General features: G+C 37.3%; 1 protein-coding gene across 1 annotated transcript; it reads left to right on the forward strand.

Moving 5' to 3' along the window:
• Positions 1-705: 705 nt before the first annotated feature.
• LOC125279879 (solute carrier family 26 member 6-like) lies at positions 706-15039 on the forward strand. Its single transcript, XM_048209995.1, has 17 exons — positions 706-2622; positions 2746-2809; positions 5183-6688; positions 7664-7806; positions 7943-8082; positions 8469-8579; positions 10576-10724; positions 10796-10960; positions 11041-11187; positions 11423-11767; positions 11885-11998; positions 12693-12770; positions 12861-12956; positions 13087-13193; positions 13292-13361; positions 14622-14711; positions 14790-15039. Exons 4-17 carry the CDS (start codon positions 7664-7666, stop codon positions 15030-15032), a joined length of 1998 nt encoding a protein of 665 aa, XP_048065952.1. The 5' UTR covers positions 706-2622; positions 2746-2809; positions 5183-6688; the 3' UTR covers positions 15033-15039.
• The last annotated feature ends 15 nt before the right edge of the window (positions 15040-15054 follow it).

Genomic DNA, 15054 nt, shown 5'->3' on the forward strand with positions numbered 1-15054 from the left:
GTTAGATCATTTTGCAGCTCATCATGCTGTAGCGCAATACGAAGCAGGATGAGCAAAAACAGCAGAAAATGAACAAACATGAAAAACAGCTGAACAGCTTCAGAATTACAGGTGAGAATGAACTCAGAATGTACAGAAGCTTAGGTGAAAATGAACACAGCATGAATAAAAAAACATTTATTTCTAATCCAAGAGGCAATAAAGGAACCAAAACACACAATTTCATAAAAGCACTCCAACCTGTATTCAAACCCACAACCTTAGGGCAAGGTGCTCCACAGGCATTTGGCTTTACACATTGAGCTACTTCAGGATGTAGGTTCACCAAGCTGCTGAAGAGAACTTTTTGTGTGTGAATGAAAAAAAATACTTAGCATGTTAACCAGATTAGCATGCTAAGCTAACTTCATGCTAATGACGTTTATTGTTAACCAGATAGCTGAAGAGCCACATTAGAAAGAAAGGCAACTGGTTAGCATGCTAAGCAATTAGTATGCTAAGCTAACTAGCATAAGACAACAAACACAAGCAAGGTAACATTCGGAGACAAATATCTCTGGAACGGTAGCGAATATAAAAATCCGTTCAGTCATTTCTGTGCGGCTTAGTCCAAAGATTATCTGAGCCGTTTTTCATTTACTTCAATATGGCGGACAGGTACATTTGAAGGAAAATGACCAATGACTCATCGTTGGAATCGGCATTAGCCAGGGAATAAAATGGCATTACAAATTTTGGACGATGTTTTCAAAAGTTATAAGCGTTTTTGGATAATTGCTTATATCTCTGGAACACTAGTTGACGCTATGTTCAAACTTCTCAGGTACCTTCAGGACATTCTGATGATGATACGTACCAATGTTTTGTGAAGATATGTCAAATTGTTTAAAAGATATTGCAATTCAAATTTAAAATAGCGGACATGTGGTTATTCCGATGTTGACAAAACCGTATCCACGGATTCGGCATGGCCCAAGGAATCCATAGACACACATCTTGATTTTCTGACAAACTGTTCAAAAGATATTGGCCAAAATAGCCATTTTTCAGATCTCCTGACCTGTAGGTGGTGCTGTTCCCAAATTTGGCATGGACCCTCAGATCATGGTCCTGATCAAGCTTACTAATTTTCGTTTCGATTGAACAAAGTTTGGCTGAGATGCAGCCTCTGAACCAATTTCGGGTCAACCTCGTTAAATTCGTGACATCATAACTTTTGAACAAACATGAATAAAAAAAATGTTCAGTCATTTCTGTGCGGCTCAGTCCAAAGATCATGTGATTAAAGTTTGGACAAAATTGGATATATACTGTACTTTTCAAAATGGCCACTACTGTAAAGGGCGGAGACTTAATGTAAGATATTGAATGGCATCAGTATGAAGAAACTAATCAGATGTCTAGAGCAAATGGTTCAAAAGTTATAACCTTTAGAGAAGTGCATTTTTGAACTGGTGGTGGTGCTATAGAGTTGGTCCTAGAGACTCCAAAATTGGTCAGATTACTAGACATTACCATCACTACAAGTGTGCCAAATTTCCTTCTTATGGTTCATAGGGCTGCCATACTCCCAGTGGGGAAACATAATAATAAAACTGACAATTACAATAGGGGCTCGGCCCCTAATAATAATAATAAGAAAACTAATGGATACTATAGTTTACTAATTAATGAAATGGATGAGTTGGACCGAGCATACATGTGGAACCTTTAAATACTGTTTAAATAAAATCTAAAGATAATTGATATAGTTTTGATTTGGTCTGTACACAATTTGTGGTAGTTTTGGTTTTAGTGACTTGTGAAATATAGAATTGAATATAGAAAGAATGAGTAGGTGTGTCCAAACTTTTAAATGGTATCAAATATGTTGTGACTGTGTACGTGTACATGTGTGCGAGAGGCTTGAAGATAGATTCATGTGTGTATAATGTATCAATCCTGGGCTACAGGCCAGCAGGTGTGTGTGTGTGGGTGAGTGAGAGAGAGAGGGTACACAGTGTGTTGGGGGGCTTTGGCTGTGCAACTAAGTATAAATATTTCACCCCCTTCTCCAGTTCCCTTTTGTTCATCATCATAGCGGCTCGATGGCCAATCCCATTAATCCACAGCTGAACGAATGAAAGCAAGAGAGGAAAGAAAACACGTGAGGGAGAGTCAAAGATATAAAAGCCACATTAAGGTTTGTGGAAAGATTTGAAAGAAAGGAATGAGAATATTTTCTGATCACATGATGTAAAAAGGAGTGACAAAATGTGAAGAGAAGAAAATAAGTGGAGTGGATAAAGTGAGTATAACAAATACTGCAATAGCAACCAATGTTACTTTAGTATAATATCTATACTATTAAAATTTTTATTAATATTTTGAATTCGTATTCATTTTTATTTCTTCAATGTTTATTTTAATTTTAGTTCAAGTTTTAAAATATAAAAATATCTATGTATTGTTTGTTTTATTGTGAGGCTGATGTGTCTCTTTGTTTGAAGTGAGTCAGTGTGTGTTTCCTGATCTTTTGAAGAAAGGATGTCACAATTTAGAGAAGCTCATAAAGAGGATGAATCTGAAAAGAAGAACTCTAAGATGCCTCAAAAACGAAAGAAAAAGGCTGAACATGACAAGGTATGGCTGTTTCACAAAAATTACTTAAAAATAGATTGGATATACAAGTAAATATACAGTATCAGCACATTAACTCAAACAATATCACACTGTCATGATCATGTGTTTTGTATCACTATACAGGACAACAGAGTGATGTCGAAGGATAGGCTTCCTCTAATTGGTTCATCAGGGAACAGAACAGCAGGTATAGTCAATACACCACCTATAGATAAATTACTTTTATGGAATCAACAGTGCATTGATACAGTATATGACAAGATGGTGTCAAAAATATACTGATTTGACTGGAAATCAAATGTTTTCATAAGAGAGATTGAAAGGTTCATTGCATGAGAAGTGATGCTAATCAGTCCTCATGTGTGACATATAAACTGTGTGTTTACATTGATCTTTGTTCTTCCTGTCTACACAATGTTACCTGAGCTCATCAACAGACAATGCAAGTGCAAACTCAAGGATATTCAGGAGGTGCTAAGTTAATTAGCTGCTATTGTCCCAACATTTGCCTTTGTAATGGGACTTGTTAGGCGAGGGGATAATTAGAACTGAACGTGTGTAAGATAAGTTAAATAAGGTGGAATTTAGAAATTTGAGTTCCTGTTTCCTGCATCAAAACAGGTAATTAAGTTTATAAAGATAAAAGATATAAAGTTGCAAATCTGAGAAAGTAGCAGTTGTGAGAAGTAAGATACAATTTCAACACAATTACAACAAAGTTGTAATTAGTTATTGTCACAATTATGAGATATTAAATCACAATAATGAAATATAAAATTGCATTTGCAAGAAAGTCACAATTATGAGAAATAGTCGGAATTTAATAATACAGTGGGTACGGAAAGTATTCAGACCCCCTTAAATTTTTCACTCTTTGTTATATTGCAGCCATTTGCTAAAATCATTTAAGTTAATTTTTTTTCCTCATTAATGTACACACAGCACCCCATATTGACAGAAAAACACAGAATTGTTGACATTTTTGCAGATTTATTAAAAAAGAAAAAATGAAATATCACATGGTCCTAAGTATTCAGACCCTTTGCTGTGACACTCATATATTTAACTCAGGTGCTGTCCATTTCTTCTGATCGTCCTTGAGATGGTTCTACACCTTCATTTGAGTCCAGCTGTGTTTGATTATACTGATTGGACTTGATTAGGAAAGCCACACACCTGTCTATATAAGACCTTACAGCTCACAGTGCATGTCAGAGCAAATGAGAATCATGAGGTCAAAGGAACTGCCTGAAGAGCTCAGAGACAGAATTGTGGCAAGGCACAGATCTGGTCAAGGTTACAAAAAAATTTCTGCTGCACTTAAGGTTCCTAAGAGCACAGTGGCCTTTATAATCCTTAAATGGAAGACGTTTGGGACGACCAGAACCCTTCCTAGAGCTGGCTGTCTGGCCAAACTGAGCTATCGGGGGAGAAGAGCCTTGGTGAGAGAGGTAAAGAAGAACCCAAAGATCACTGTGGCTGAGCTCCAGAGATGCAGTCAGGAGATAGGAGAAAGTTGTAGAAAGTCAACCATCACTGCAGCCCTCCACCAGTCAGGGCTTTATGGCAGAGTGGCCCGACGGAAGCCTCTCCTCAGTGCAAGACACATGAAATCCTGCATGGAGTTTGCTAAAAAAACTCTGGTCTGATGAGACCAAGATAGAACTTTTTGGGCTTAATTCTAAGCGGTATGTGTGAAGAAAACCAGGCACTGCTCATCACCTGTCCAATACAGTCCCAACAGTGAAGCATGGTGGTGGCAGCATCATGCTGTGGGGGTGTTTTTCAGCTGCAGGGACAGGACGACTGGTTGCAATCGAGGGAAAGATGAATGCGGCCAAGTACAGGGATATCCTGGACGAAAACCTTCTCCAGAGTGCTCAGGACCTCAGACTGGGCCGAAGGTTTACCTTCCAACAAGACAATGACCCTAAACACACAGCTAAAATAACGAAGGAGTGGCTTCACAACAACTCCGTGACTGTTCTTGAATGGCCCAGCCAGAGCCCTGACTTAAACCCAATTGAGCATCTCTGGAGAGACCTAAAAATGGCTGTCCACCAACATTTACCGTCCAACCTGTCAGAACTGGAGAGGATCTGCAAGGAGGAATGGCAGAGGATCCCCAAATCCAGGTGTGAAAAAATTGTTGCATCTTTCCCAAAAAGACTCATGGCTGTATTAGATCAGAAGGGTGCTTCTACTAAATACTGAGCAAAGGGTCTGAATACTTAGGACCGTGTGATATTTCAGTTTTTCTTTTTTAATAAATCTGCAAAAATGTCAACAATTCTGTGTTTTTCTGTCAATATGGGGTGCTGTGTGTACATTAATGAGGAAAAAAAATGAACTTAAATGATTTTAGCAAATGGCTGCAATATAACAAAGAGTGAAAAATTTAAGGGGGTCAGCATACTTTCCGTACCCACTGCATGTAGTTGCTATTACAAATTGTTTTTGTTGCAGTTACATGAAATAATATTTAAATTTTTATTCTAATGCAGAAACAGGCTTCAATACAATTCTGTTTGTTAAATTTCTTCATCTGTTTTGTTTTTAGCAAGGCCTTCTCTATCCACTCCCCAACATCCTCCTCAGGCCGACACGAGAAAGCGTGGCCATCCTCCCATCTCATCTGTGGCCCCTGACAGCATGGCACCCTGGGAAGTCTCCTCCCACTCCGAGTCCTCCTTTACCGATTTCCCCCCTCCACCTTCACCCCTTCCTCTTGCCCACTCGAAGCCAATCACAGCACCAGATCCTCCGCCCCCACGACCCCCTTCTCAAATCAAAAACATTGAACCCGAGAATGGGCAGAGTGCCAGAGTAAAACGCAAGCCCCTTCCACCAAGACACCCCCCTAGACCTCCCCGTTTACCCCCTCTGAGGCAAATCACAAATCTTAGCTTTTCTCGTAGTTTCACGTTTTCTTTTTTTGAGCTGCCAGTTCACCAGTCTGCACGAAGCAGAGCGGAGCGGCTCAGAGATCTCACTGTGCTGCTGAAGCAGTTTCAATACTGAGGGAAAACATGCTACTGTAAGTTTACATCTGGGGCAGAAAATACAATGTATGCAGATTTGCATCAGATGCTCAAAATTACCAGGCTATACCATGGCTTCACATCAGCATTATATGCTTAATTAGATATTAAGATTAAGAGTGATACATTTTTGGCTTTTTATCCTGTTTGTGGTGCAGATTTCTGGTGTTGTACTTTAGGTTAAAGATGCACTTCGTCATTTTTATTATGCACTGTTTATATATGCGCACCAAGGCTGCATTTTATTTTATCAAAAATACAGTAAAAACATTGATCTTGTGAAATATTACTACAATTTAAAATAATTGTTTTCTATTTTAATATGTTTTAAAATGTAATTTCTTATTGTGATGGCCAAGCTGAATTTTCAGCATCATTACTCCAGTCTTCAGTGTCACATGATCCTTCAGAAATCATTCTAATATGCTGATTTGGTCCCAAGAGACATTTCTTATAATTTTAAATCTTTAATGTTCTTCTGCTTATGTTTTTACTGTCACTTTTGATCAATTTATTGCATCCTTGCTGAATAAAAGTAATAATTTCTTAACTATATATATATATATATATATATATATATATATATATATATATATAGTGACCAATGCAGTAATGGAAATTCCCCAATTTGTGTTTGTCATTTTTGACACTTTTTTTTTTAGGTTGTTAAATGTATATTTAGAGGATGTGTGGGTGTAAGATTGTACAGCCTTTTGCCTTCTGATGTTAAGCACTGTCGACATTTATATTAACCAATGAGACACATAGATGGGGGAAATTACCATGGTGATTATTATGTAGGGTGGAGACAGCATGTGTGATAAATTATATATGAGGTAACATTATAAATCTGACCTTTAAACAACAGAAAACAATGAAAATATTTAAGGAGATACATTCAGCTGAGATACATCCCACAGGTGGCCTGAGGTTTTGTTGAGCTGTTTGGGTCATGTGCACAGGGATAATAAAGTGGTTTCCTCAGGACACACAGAACAGAATTCAGTGAATTCTCGATAGACAAGGTAAGAAAACGGATTGATAACAAGCTTATTTCCTCTTTTATTGCACACTCAACTTTGTAGTCACCTGTCCTCACGTGTGTTCCTATCAAAAAGTGCTGATAGACGCAGATGAGCTTTGATGTGTTATCATTTTTGGCTGCTGATATCTTTGTACACTTAAGACACTGCACCCCTTAGTCGTGATCAGATATTTTACATGCTTTATTTGGCGTATTCCCACCAAAGTTTGTAACTGGTATACTTTTTAAACTGTACTACTGTGTGTTAGAAAATGCATTTCCTGTACATCTAAATATGGCTTCAGAAAATAGTGTGACATTTTTTTCTGGTGCAACATCTGCTTGTGATGATTTTGTCCATATACTGATAAATAAAACATTGCATATAGACTTGATGTATGTCTTCTGTAGCGTCGATCTGCACTATATATATAGAGAGAGAGAGTCAAAGGTCAGATTTCTTGTGACTGAATATGCATTATTTGTTGAAAAGTGGCATGTCTTCTTATTGGATAATATAGCCCTGCCTCCTACAAAGAGGTTGCATAATCATTATCTGGAGATCATTATTAAAGAACTACAGTAAAAATAGTAACAAGTCTGTTAAGTACAAACTGTCGCTCAAGGATGTGTAATATGATCTCTGTTCTTAGGAGTGGTAGATTACAATCGTTTAACCTTTGGTCAGACCGAAGCTGATCCAAACATAATAGTCAGTGAATATTTGAGACAATAAATAACACTTTGGAAGCCTGGAGGGGGAAAAGAGTGAATAATGAATCTCTCTCTCTCTCTCTCTCTTGAATTATAGACTTCCAGTTTAATTGGTTTCAGCTACTGTGTTTGCTTGTGAGAATGATAATAGACGGTTTGCTCTGAGTTCAAGGCCACGTCACAACAGCTTCGACATGAGAAACATAATCATACACTCTTTTTAGGAGTGTGCCTGTTTTAGCTACTTTTCTTGTTCTCACAGATGGACAATCAAAGACTTTCACAGAGTGAGAATTTCAATCCTAATCCTGTTTATGGTCTGAATGAAGCAGAACTAGATATCCAGGGACATCGCAGTTGGAAGGCACGTCGTACAATTTGGGAAAAGCTGAAGGAGGAGAGCCGGTGAGTGTGGGTGGGAAGAGTAAAGGAGCTTATTTAAGAAGCATGCACACTTAAGATAATTGTGATCACAAAATAGACACAGTGTTCATGAGAAATAAACACATTTAACCTTAATTTCTCTGTTGTTTTTCATCAGGTGTTCAGGTACATGGCTGAAGAGCTGCTTCCTGTCTATTGCACCTCTCTTGTCATGGCTGCCACAATACTCACTCAGGAAAAATGCTGTTGGAGATGTGATATCAGGAATCAGTGTTGGAATCATGCACCTGCCTCAAGGTTTAAGACTTCCACACACACTCCTTTGATATTTGAACTGCAATATATGCGGTATATGACATGCAAGAAACTTTATTTGCAAAGTATAAAGAATTTATTTTGGTCAACATAGATCACCATTGATCATAGTCTATTTTTAGGGTTTTTCTGAGAGTGTAGACACTTAAAGTGTCTGTGATGTCGATTATGATTTTCATCGCCCTGTTTTTCATACTAAACACCTACAGATCTGTATTATTGACTGGCAGCCAATAATTTTCCTCACAATGCTCTGTGGTTCAAATCCGACAGATAAAGTGGATGTAATGACTAATTCTATTGTACAGAACTGTGCATACTTCTCTACACACAAATTGTTCATTTTCAGCATTTTTCTATTCCTGTAGGGATGGCTAATGCTTTGCTGGCTGCGGTTCCTCCAGTGTTTGGTCTATATTCATCTTTCTACCCTGTTCTCATCTACTTTATATTTGGAACATCCAAACACATCTCTGTGGGTAAGTACACATACGTGAACTCTCTTTCAAGTACATACACAGTGCCACTTTGTAAGAAAAAAGATATTAAAGGAGCAGTTGACCAAAAAATGAAATGTAACAAGCACATTTGTTGATATTTTTCAATATACAGTGGTGTAAATAAGTGTTTGCCCCCTTCCTGATTTTTTATTTTTTTGCATGTTTGTCACACTTTAATGTTTCAAATCATCAAACAAATTTAAATATTAATCAAAGATAACACAAGTAAACACAACATGCAGTTTTTAAATGAAGTTTTTTATTATGAAGGGAAAACAAAATCCAAACTCGCATGGCCCTGTGTGAAAAAGTGCTTGCCCTCTAAACCTAATAACTGGTTGGGCCACCCTTAGCAGCAACAACTGCAATCAAGCATTTGCGATAACTTGCAATGAGTCTGTTACAGAGCTGTGGAGAAATTTTGGCCCACTCATCTTTGCGGAATTGTTGTAATTCAGCCACATTGGAGGGTTTTCGAGCATGAACTGCCTTTTTAAGGTCATGCCACAGCATCTCAATAGGATTGAGGTCAGGACTTTGTCTAGGCCACTCCAAAGTCTTAATTTTGTTTTTCTTCAGCCATTCAGAGGTGGACTTGCTGGTGTGTTCTGGGTTATTGTCCTGCTGCAGAACCCAAGTTCGCTTCAGCTTGAGGTCACGAACAGATGGCCGGACATTGTCCATTGTCCACAGAGTATTTTCCCAAAAGTCTTGGGGATCATCAAGATGTTTTCTGGCAAAACTGAGATGAGCCTTTATGTTCTTTTTGCTCAGTAGCGAACACTGACACTTAGTCATGAACACTGACCCTAAGTGAGGCAAGTGAGGCCTGCAGTTCTTTGGATGTTGTTGTGGGGTCTTGCGATTGCTAACAGGTGTGGCAGTAATCAGGCCTGGGTGTGGCTACAGAAACTGAACTCAGGTGTGATAAACCACAGTTAAGTTATGTTTTAACAGCTGGGGGGCAAGCACTTTTTCACAATGGGCCATGTGGGTTTGGATTTTGTTTTCCCTTCATAATAAAAACCTTCATTTAAAAACTGCTTGTTGTGTTTACTTGTGTTATCTTTGATTAATATTTAAATTTTAAATTAGTTTGATGATCTGAGATATTAAAGTGTGACAAACATGCAAAAAAATTAGGGCTGTCAAACGATTAATCGCGATTAATCGCATACAAAATAAAAGTTTGAGTTTGCATAATATATGTGTGAGTAATGTGTGTAAATAATAAGTATATATAAATACACACAAATTAATGTATATATTTAAGAGAAATATGTTATTTATGTACAAAAAATGTATTTATATATAATATAAATTATATAAAAATATAAATAACTACATATACTTGTAAATATTTCTCAAATATATATACATGGATGTGTTTGTATTTATATATACATAATAATTACACACAGTACACCCACATATATTAGACAAACTCAAACTTTTATTTTGTATGCGATTAATCGTGATTAATCGTTTGACAGCCCTAAAAAAAAAAAAAATCATTTTCACATAACTGTATATATTTATTTCAGGTGAACTATTCCTTGGGTGAACATAATATATATATATATATATATATATATATATATATATTTTTTATTTTTATATATATATATATATATATATATATATATATATATATATATATATATATAATAGTATAAAATATATCATAATATAAAATAATTTATAAAATAACTTAATAAAACGTAAAACAAAATGCATATTTAATTAGAAATAGAAATTAAAACAGAAAATCAAGTATAAAATATATAATAACATAAAATAAAAATATATAAGATAACGCAGTAAAAAACAAAACATTAAAATATAAAATTAAGTATAAAATAATGTTGTAATAAAATATAGTAAAACAAATAAGAATGAGAGTAAAACAAATTAAGTGGCTTTGTTCTTATTTGATTGGACTATCTGATTGACTGATGATCTGTCTGATCCACAGGTACATTTTCTATCCTTTCCATCATGGTCGGTACGGTAACAGGTGATGTGGTGTTTCAAGGCAGTGGAGCAGAGAGCAATGAGATGGAGTCTGAAAGCATGAGAGTTGCCTTTGCAGCTCAGTTGACCATTCTGTGTGGATTAATGCAGGTAATACACACACAAGCTGTATTAATTCTGTATAAGAATGTGTGTTTTTGTATAATCCTCTCTCCTTATAGATTCTGCTGTATGTGCTGCGTTGTGGAGGGGTGTGTCGGTGGTTGTCTCAGCCGTTGGTCAGTGGATACACTACGGCAGCTGCCATCCATGTGACTGTTCACCAGTTGCCTTTACTGATGGGCATCTCCATAGTCAAACACAGAGGCGTCCTCGCTGTGTTCTGGGTGAGAATGAGCTCTGTGTGTTTGACATCTGTGATTTCTTTATATCTCAAATGCTGAATGTACATATGTGTGTCCGATAGATGTTTTTAAACATTGCATCTGGAATCGGGAGAGTGTTACCAGCGACACTGGTAGTTTCCTTTGTCTCCCTGGTTATACTTGCTGGTGGAAAGGTGCTGAATTCATGCTGGAGCACTCGATTTCCCATTCCATGGGAGCTGGTGCTGGTGGGCACATGCACAAACACACTTGAAACAGGGTTTTTATAGTTTTTTAAAAATTGTATAGTTTTTATTTAAAGAAGTTTTTATTAATATAATTTTGTTTAAATATAAATTTGTCCTTTTACTTATTAGTTATTGTTAGTTTTCACTATCAACATTAGTTAAATACATCTGTTCCGTGTTAGTTCATGTTATCTCAACTAGCTGTGCAACAGTAATTCTTTCTTCATGTTCCTAGATTATCTTTGCCACTGTGTCATCAGTGCAGTTTGATTTGTCTGGTCAGTATGGAATACAGACCGTTGGACCCATACCAACCGGGTCAGCAGAGTGTTGGATTTTCTTTAAAAAAACAATTAGCTGGAAGTATTTCGGTGTTAAAACTAATTCTCACTCTCATTTATCCCTTTTTCTCTCTCTTTATTTATCTCTAAGTCTCTCACCTCCCTCTCTTCCATCATTTTTCTTCTCTCAGGAGCTTTTTTTGACAGCTCTTGCGCTGGCAGTGGTGGGCTATGGTTTACAAGCTTCTTTGGGCATGATGTTTGCTCATAAACATGGGTACCCCTTTCACAGCAACCAGGTAACAAACAAATGATGTAACTTTAACATTTTGTTCCCTGTATCCTCACAATAAGACTAGTATAGATATTTGCAGCCTCTCCTCTGTCTGATCACAAATGGTCTCTTCCTCCTGTAGGAGCTATTGGCTCTGGGTCTGAGTAACTCTATTGGAGGGGTGTTCCAGTGCTTTCCAGTAACCGGATCCATATCTCGCAGCACTGTGCAGGAGAGTACAGGCGGACAAACTCAGGTGCGAACACCTGCTGTCTCATGTTACAGTCAAATGTACATGCACAACAATTCTTTTCCTGTTTACATGTGAATAACATGGGAAGGTTATATTGAGTATGTTCTCAGACTTTATTGTTGTGTTATTCAGGCACTGGCCACATTAAGTACAGATGTTCGATTAAAGGGGGCCTTTAATGCCCAATAATACACAGATAATTTATTATAGCTTGTCAAATTGGCCCCTATTTGGGTGGTTCGCAAAAACATGCCATTTTTGTGCGTGTCCCTTTAAATGCAAATGAACTGCGGTGCGCTTTCCAAAATAGGGGGGAGCTTTAACAGCTCGCACTTCGGTTGCTCAACAGCAACAAAGCTGGAGAATCTCACGCAGCCAAAATGATGATTGTCAGTAACGGTGTTCAGCCTTACATTGTTCAAACCGGAGTCGGACACTGATGGAGAGATTCAGGAAGAAGTTACAACTTATAGAATGCATCTGAATGAAACTGAATTGTAATGCAGCATGTGACTCTGTTATTAAAGCATTGATCATTAACATCTCTCATTCTTATCAACAAAGGCTCACTGATTAGATCCAAACCACATACACAAATGAACATGATTTTCTTCAATACATTTATGTACATTTAGGTGTGGAGCACTGCAGTACGGTTTTAACTCCATGTTGAACATGACCTCTCTCTTTTTCTTAGGTGACTTCTCTGGTGTCTGCACTGATAATTCTATTGATCTTGCTGAAGTTTGGCCCCCTTTTTCAGCAGCTTCCAAAGGTCCCAATATCACCTTCAGTTAGCAAGTATATATCATACGGATATAGTGTAATAAAGTGGTTTTATAAAGTGTATTTGTGTGTGTTTCAGACAGTTTTGGCTGTAATTATTTTAGTTAATCTGCAAGGGGTTTTTGCACAAGTTAAAGATGTTCGTAAACTTTGGAATACAGACCGCTTGGACCTGGTAAGAGCAACCAATCCATTTATCCTAACATAATAAATCCCAGTACGACATGCTACTAGATCAAAATCCTGCTCCATGTAGGCCTTTCATCCAGGGTGTTTCCTGTGTGTGTTTCCCACTGAGGCTGCAGGTAGTGTGGGTAGTGACACTGCTCAGTGCTCTGGTGTTTAACCTGGACCTGGGGCTTGGCATTGCAATTGTGTTTTCTCTCCTTACTATCGTCTTCAGGACACAGAGGTGAGTCATCTGCATTGTCTGATATTTATCTACAGTGTCTCTCTCTATTTTTCTCATCTTTCTCATAATCTTATTCTTTTTCTTTCTAAATTTTTCAGTGCCAGGTCTGCCGTTCTTGGTCATATTGCCGGTACAGACTGTTACAGGGATCTGGAGAAATATGCAAATGTAATATATTTACACACAATTCTCATATAAACCAGCCTTTGGTTAAGCTGAGCAACTGCTAATATAACTGTATAATACAGCAAGACTGGAGTAATGGCTACTGAAAATTAAGTTTTGCCATCACAGGGATACATTATAAAATATAGTAAAATAGAATTATTTTAAAGGTGCCCTAGAACTTTTTTTTTAAAAGATGTAATATAAGTCTAAAAAGATGTCCCCTGAATGTGTCTGTGAAGTTTCAGCTCAAAATACCCCATAGATTTTTTTTTATTCATTTTTTTAACTTCCTATTTTGGGGCATCATTATAAATGAGCCGATTCAGGGCTGCTGGCCCTTTAAATCTCGTGCTCCACGCCCCAAGAGCTCGCGCTTGCCTTAAACAACATAAAAAAAGTTCAAACAGCTAATATAACCCTCAAAATGGATCTTTACAAAGTGTTCGTCATGCAGCATGTCTAATGGCGTAAGTATAGTGTTTATTTGGATGTTTACATTTGATTCTGAATGAGTTTGAGGCTATGCTCAGTGGCTAACGGCTAATGCTACACTGTTGGAGAGATTTATAAAGAATGAAGTTGTGTTTGTGCATTATACAGACTGCAAGTGTTTAAAAATGAAAATAGCGACGGCTCTTGTCTACAGTAAGAAACGATGGTAACTTTAACCACATTTAACAGTACATTAGCAACATGCTAACGAAACATTTAGAAAGACAATTTACAAATATCACTAAAAATATCATGTTATCATGAATCATGTCAGTTATTATTGCTCCATCTGCCATTTTTTGCTATTGTCCTTGCTTGCTTACCTAGTCTGTTGAATCAGCTGTGCACATCCAGACGTTCTGCCCTTGTCTAATGCCTTTCATAATGTTGGGAACGTGGGCTGGCATATGCAAATATTGAGGGCGTACACCCCGACTGTTACGTAACAGTCTGTGTTATGTTGAGATTCGCCTGTTCATCGGAGGTCTTTTAAACAAATGAGATTTATATAAGAAGGAGGAAACAATGGAGTTTGAGACTCACTGTATGTCTTTTCCATGTACTGAACTCTTGTTATTTAACTATGCTGAGGTAAATTCTATTTTTGAATCTAGGGCACCTTTAAGTCTTAATAAAATTTCTTAATATCACTGTTTTACTGTGTTTTTGACCAAATAAATGAATTCTTGGTTAGCATAAGAAACTCTTTCAAACAATAATAAATCGAAATGATTCCAGAATTCCCAAAATTCCATTTTGTGGTTTTAGGCACTCCAGGTCCCTGGTGTGACTGTGTTTTCCTCCTGTAATCCACTTTACTACGCCAATGCAGACCAGACCTTCACATCACTCAAACAGGTATAACCTCCATTACAGTACCCTGCTTTTCATTCATTTAAATATGTCTATATTTTATTATTCTTTTTGTATATGCAGGCAGTTAGTAAAGGCATTAAGGAGAATCCCACAGTAAATCCTCCAGACCAGCAGGAGACTCAGAGTGCGCAACACTGCGTTATTCTGGAGCTCAGTGGAGTCACCTTCATGGACTCAGTGGCCATGGGCACGTTCAAATCAGTTAGTGGCACAGAACACACTCACACACATACAACACGTAGAAGTGTTGATATTTTACCGGAGATTAACAGAAATAGATTACCCGTTACTGATTCTCATTAACTCCTAACCAATGAATGGCAGT

Source organism: Megalobrama amblycephala, linkage group LG12, assembly GCF_018812025.1.
Source record: "Megalobrama amblycephala isolate DHTTF-2021 linkage group LG12, ASM1881202v1, whole genome shotgun sequence".
Taxonomy (NCBI): domain Eukaryota; kingdom Metazoa; phylum Chordata; class Actinopteri; order Cypriniformes; family Xenocyprididae; genus Megalobrama; species Megalobrama amblycephala.

What these genes read in the sequence shown, in the direction of transcription:
- LOC125279879 (XM_048209995.1), top strand. Translation starts at nt 7,664, where the DNA reads ATGGACAATCAAAGACTTTCACAGAGTGAGAATTTCAATCCTAATCCT. An exon ending in AAGCTGAAGGAGGAGAGCCG is followed by an intron (nt 7,807 to 7,942) that starts GTGAGTGTGGGT and finishes GTTTTTCATCAG; the next exon opens with GTGTTCAGGTACATGGCTGA. An exon ending in TTCTGTGTGGATTAATGCAG is followed by an intron (nt 10,725 to 10,795) that starts GTAATACACACA and finishes CTCTCCTTATAG; the next exon opens with ATTCTGCTGTATGTGCTGCG.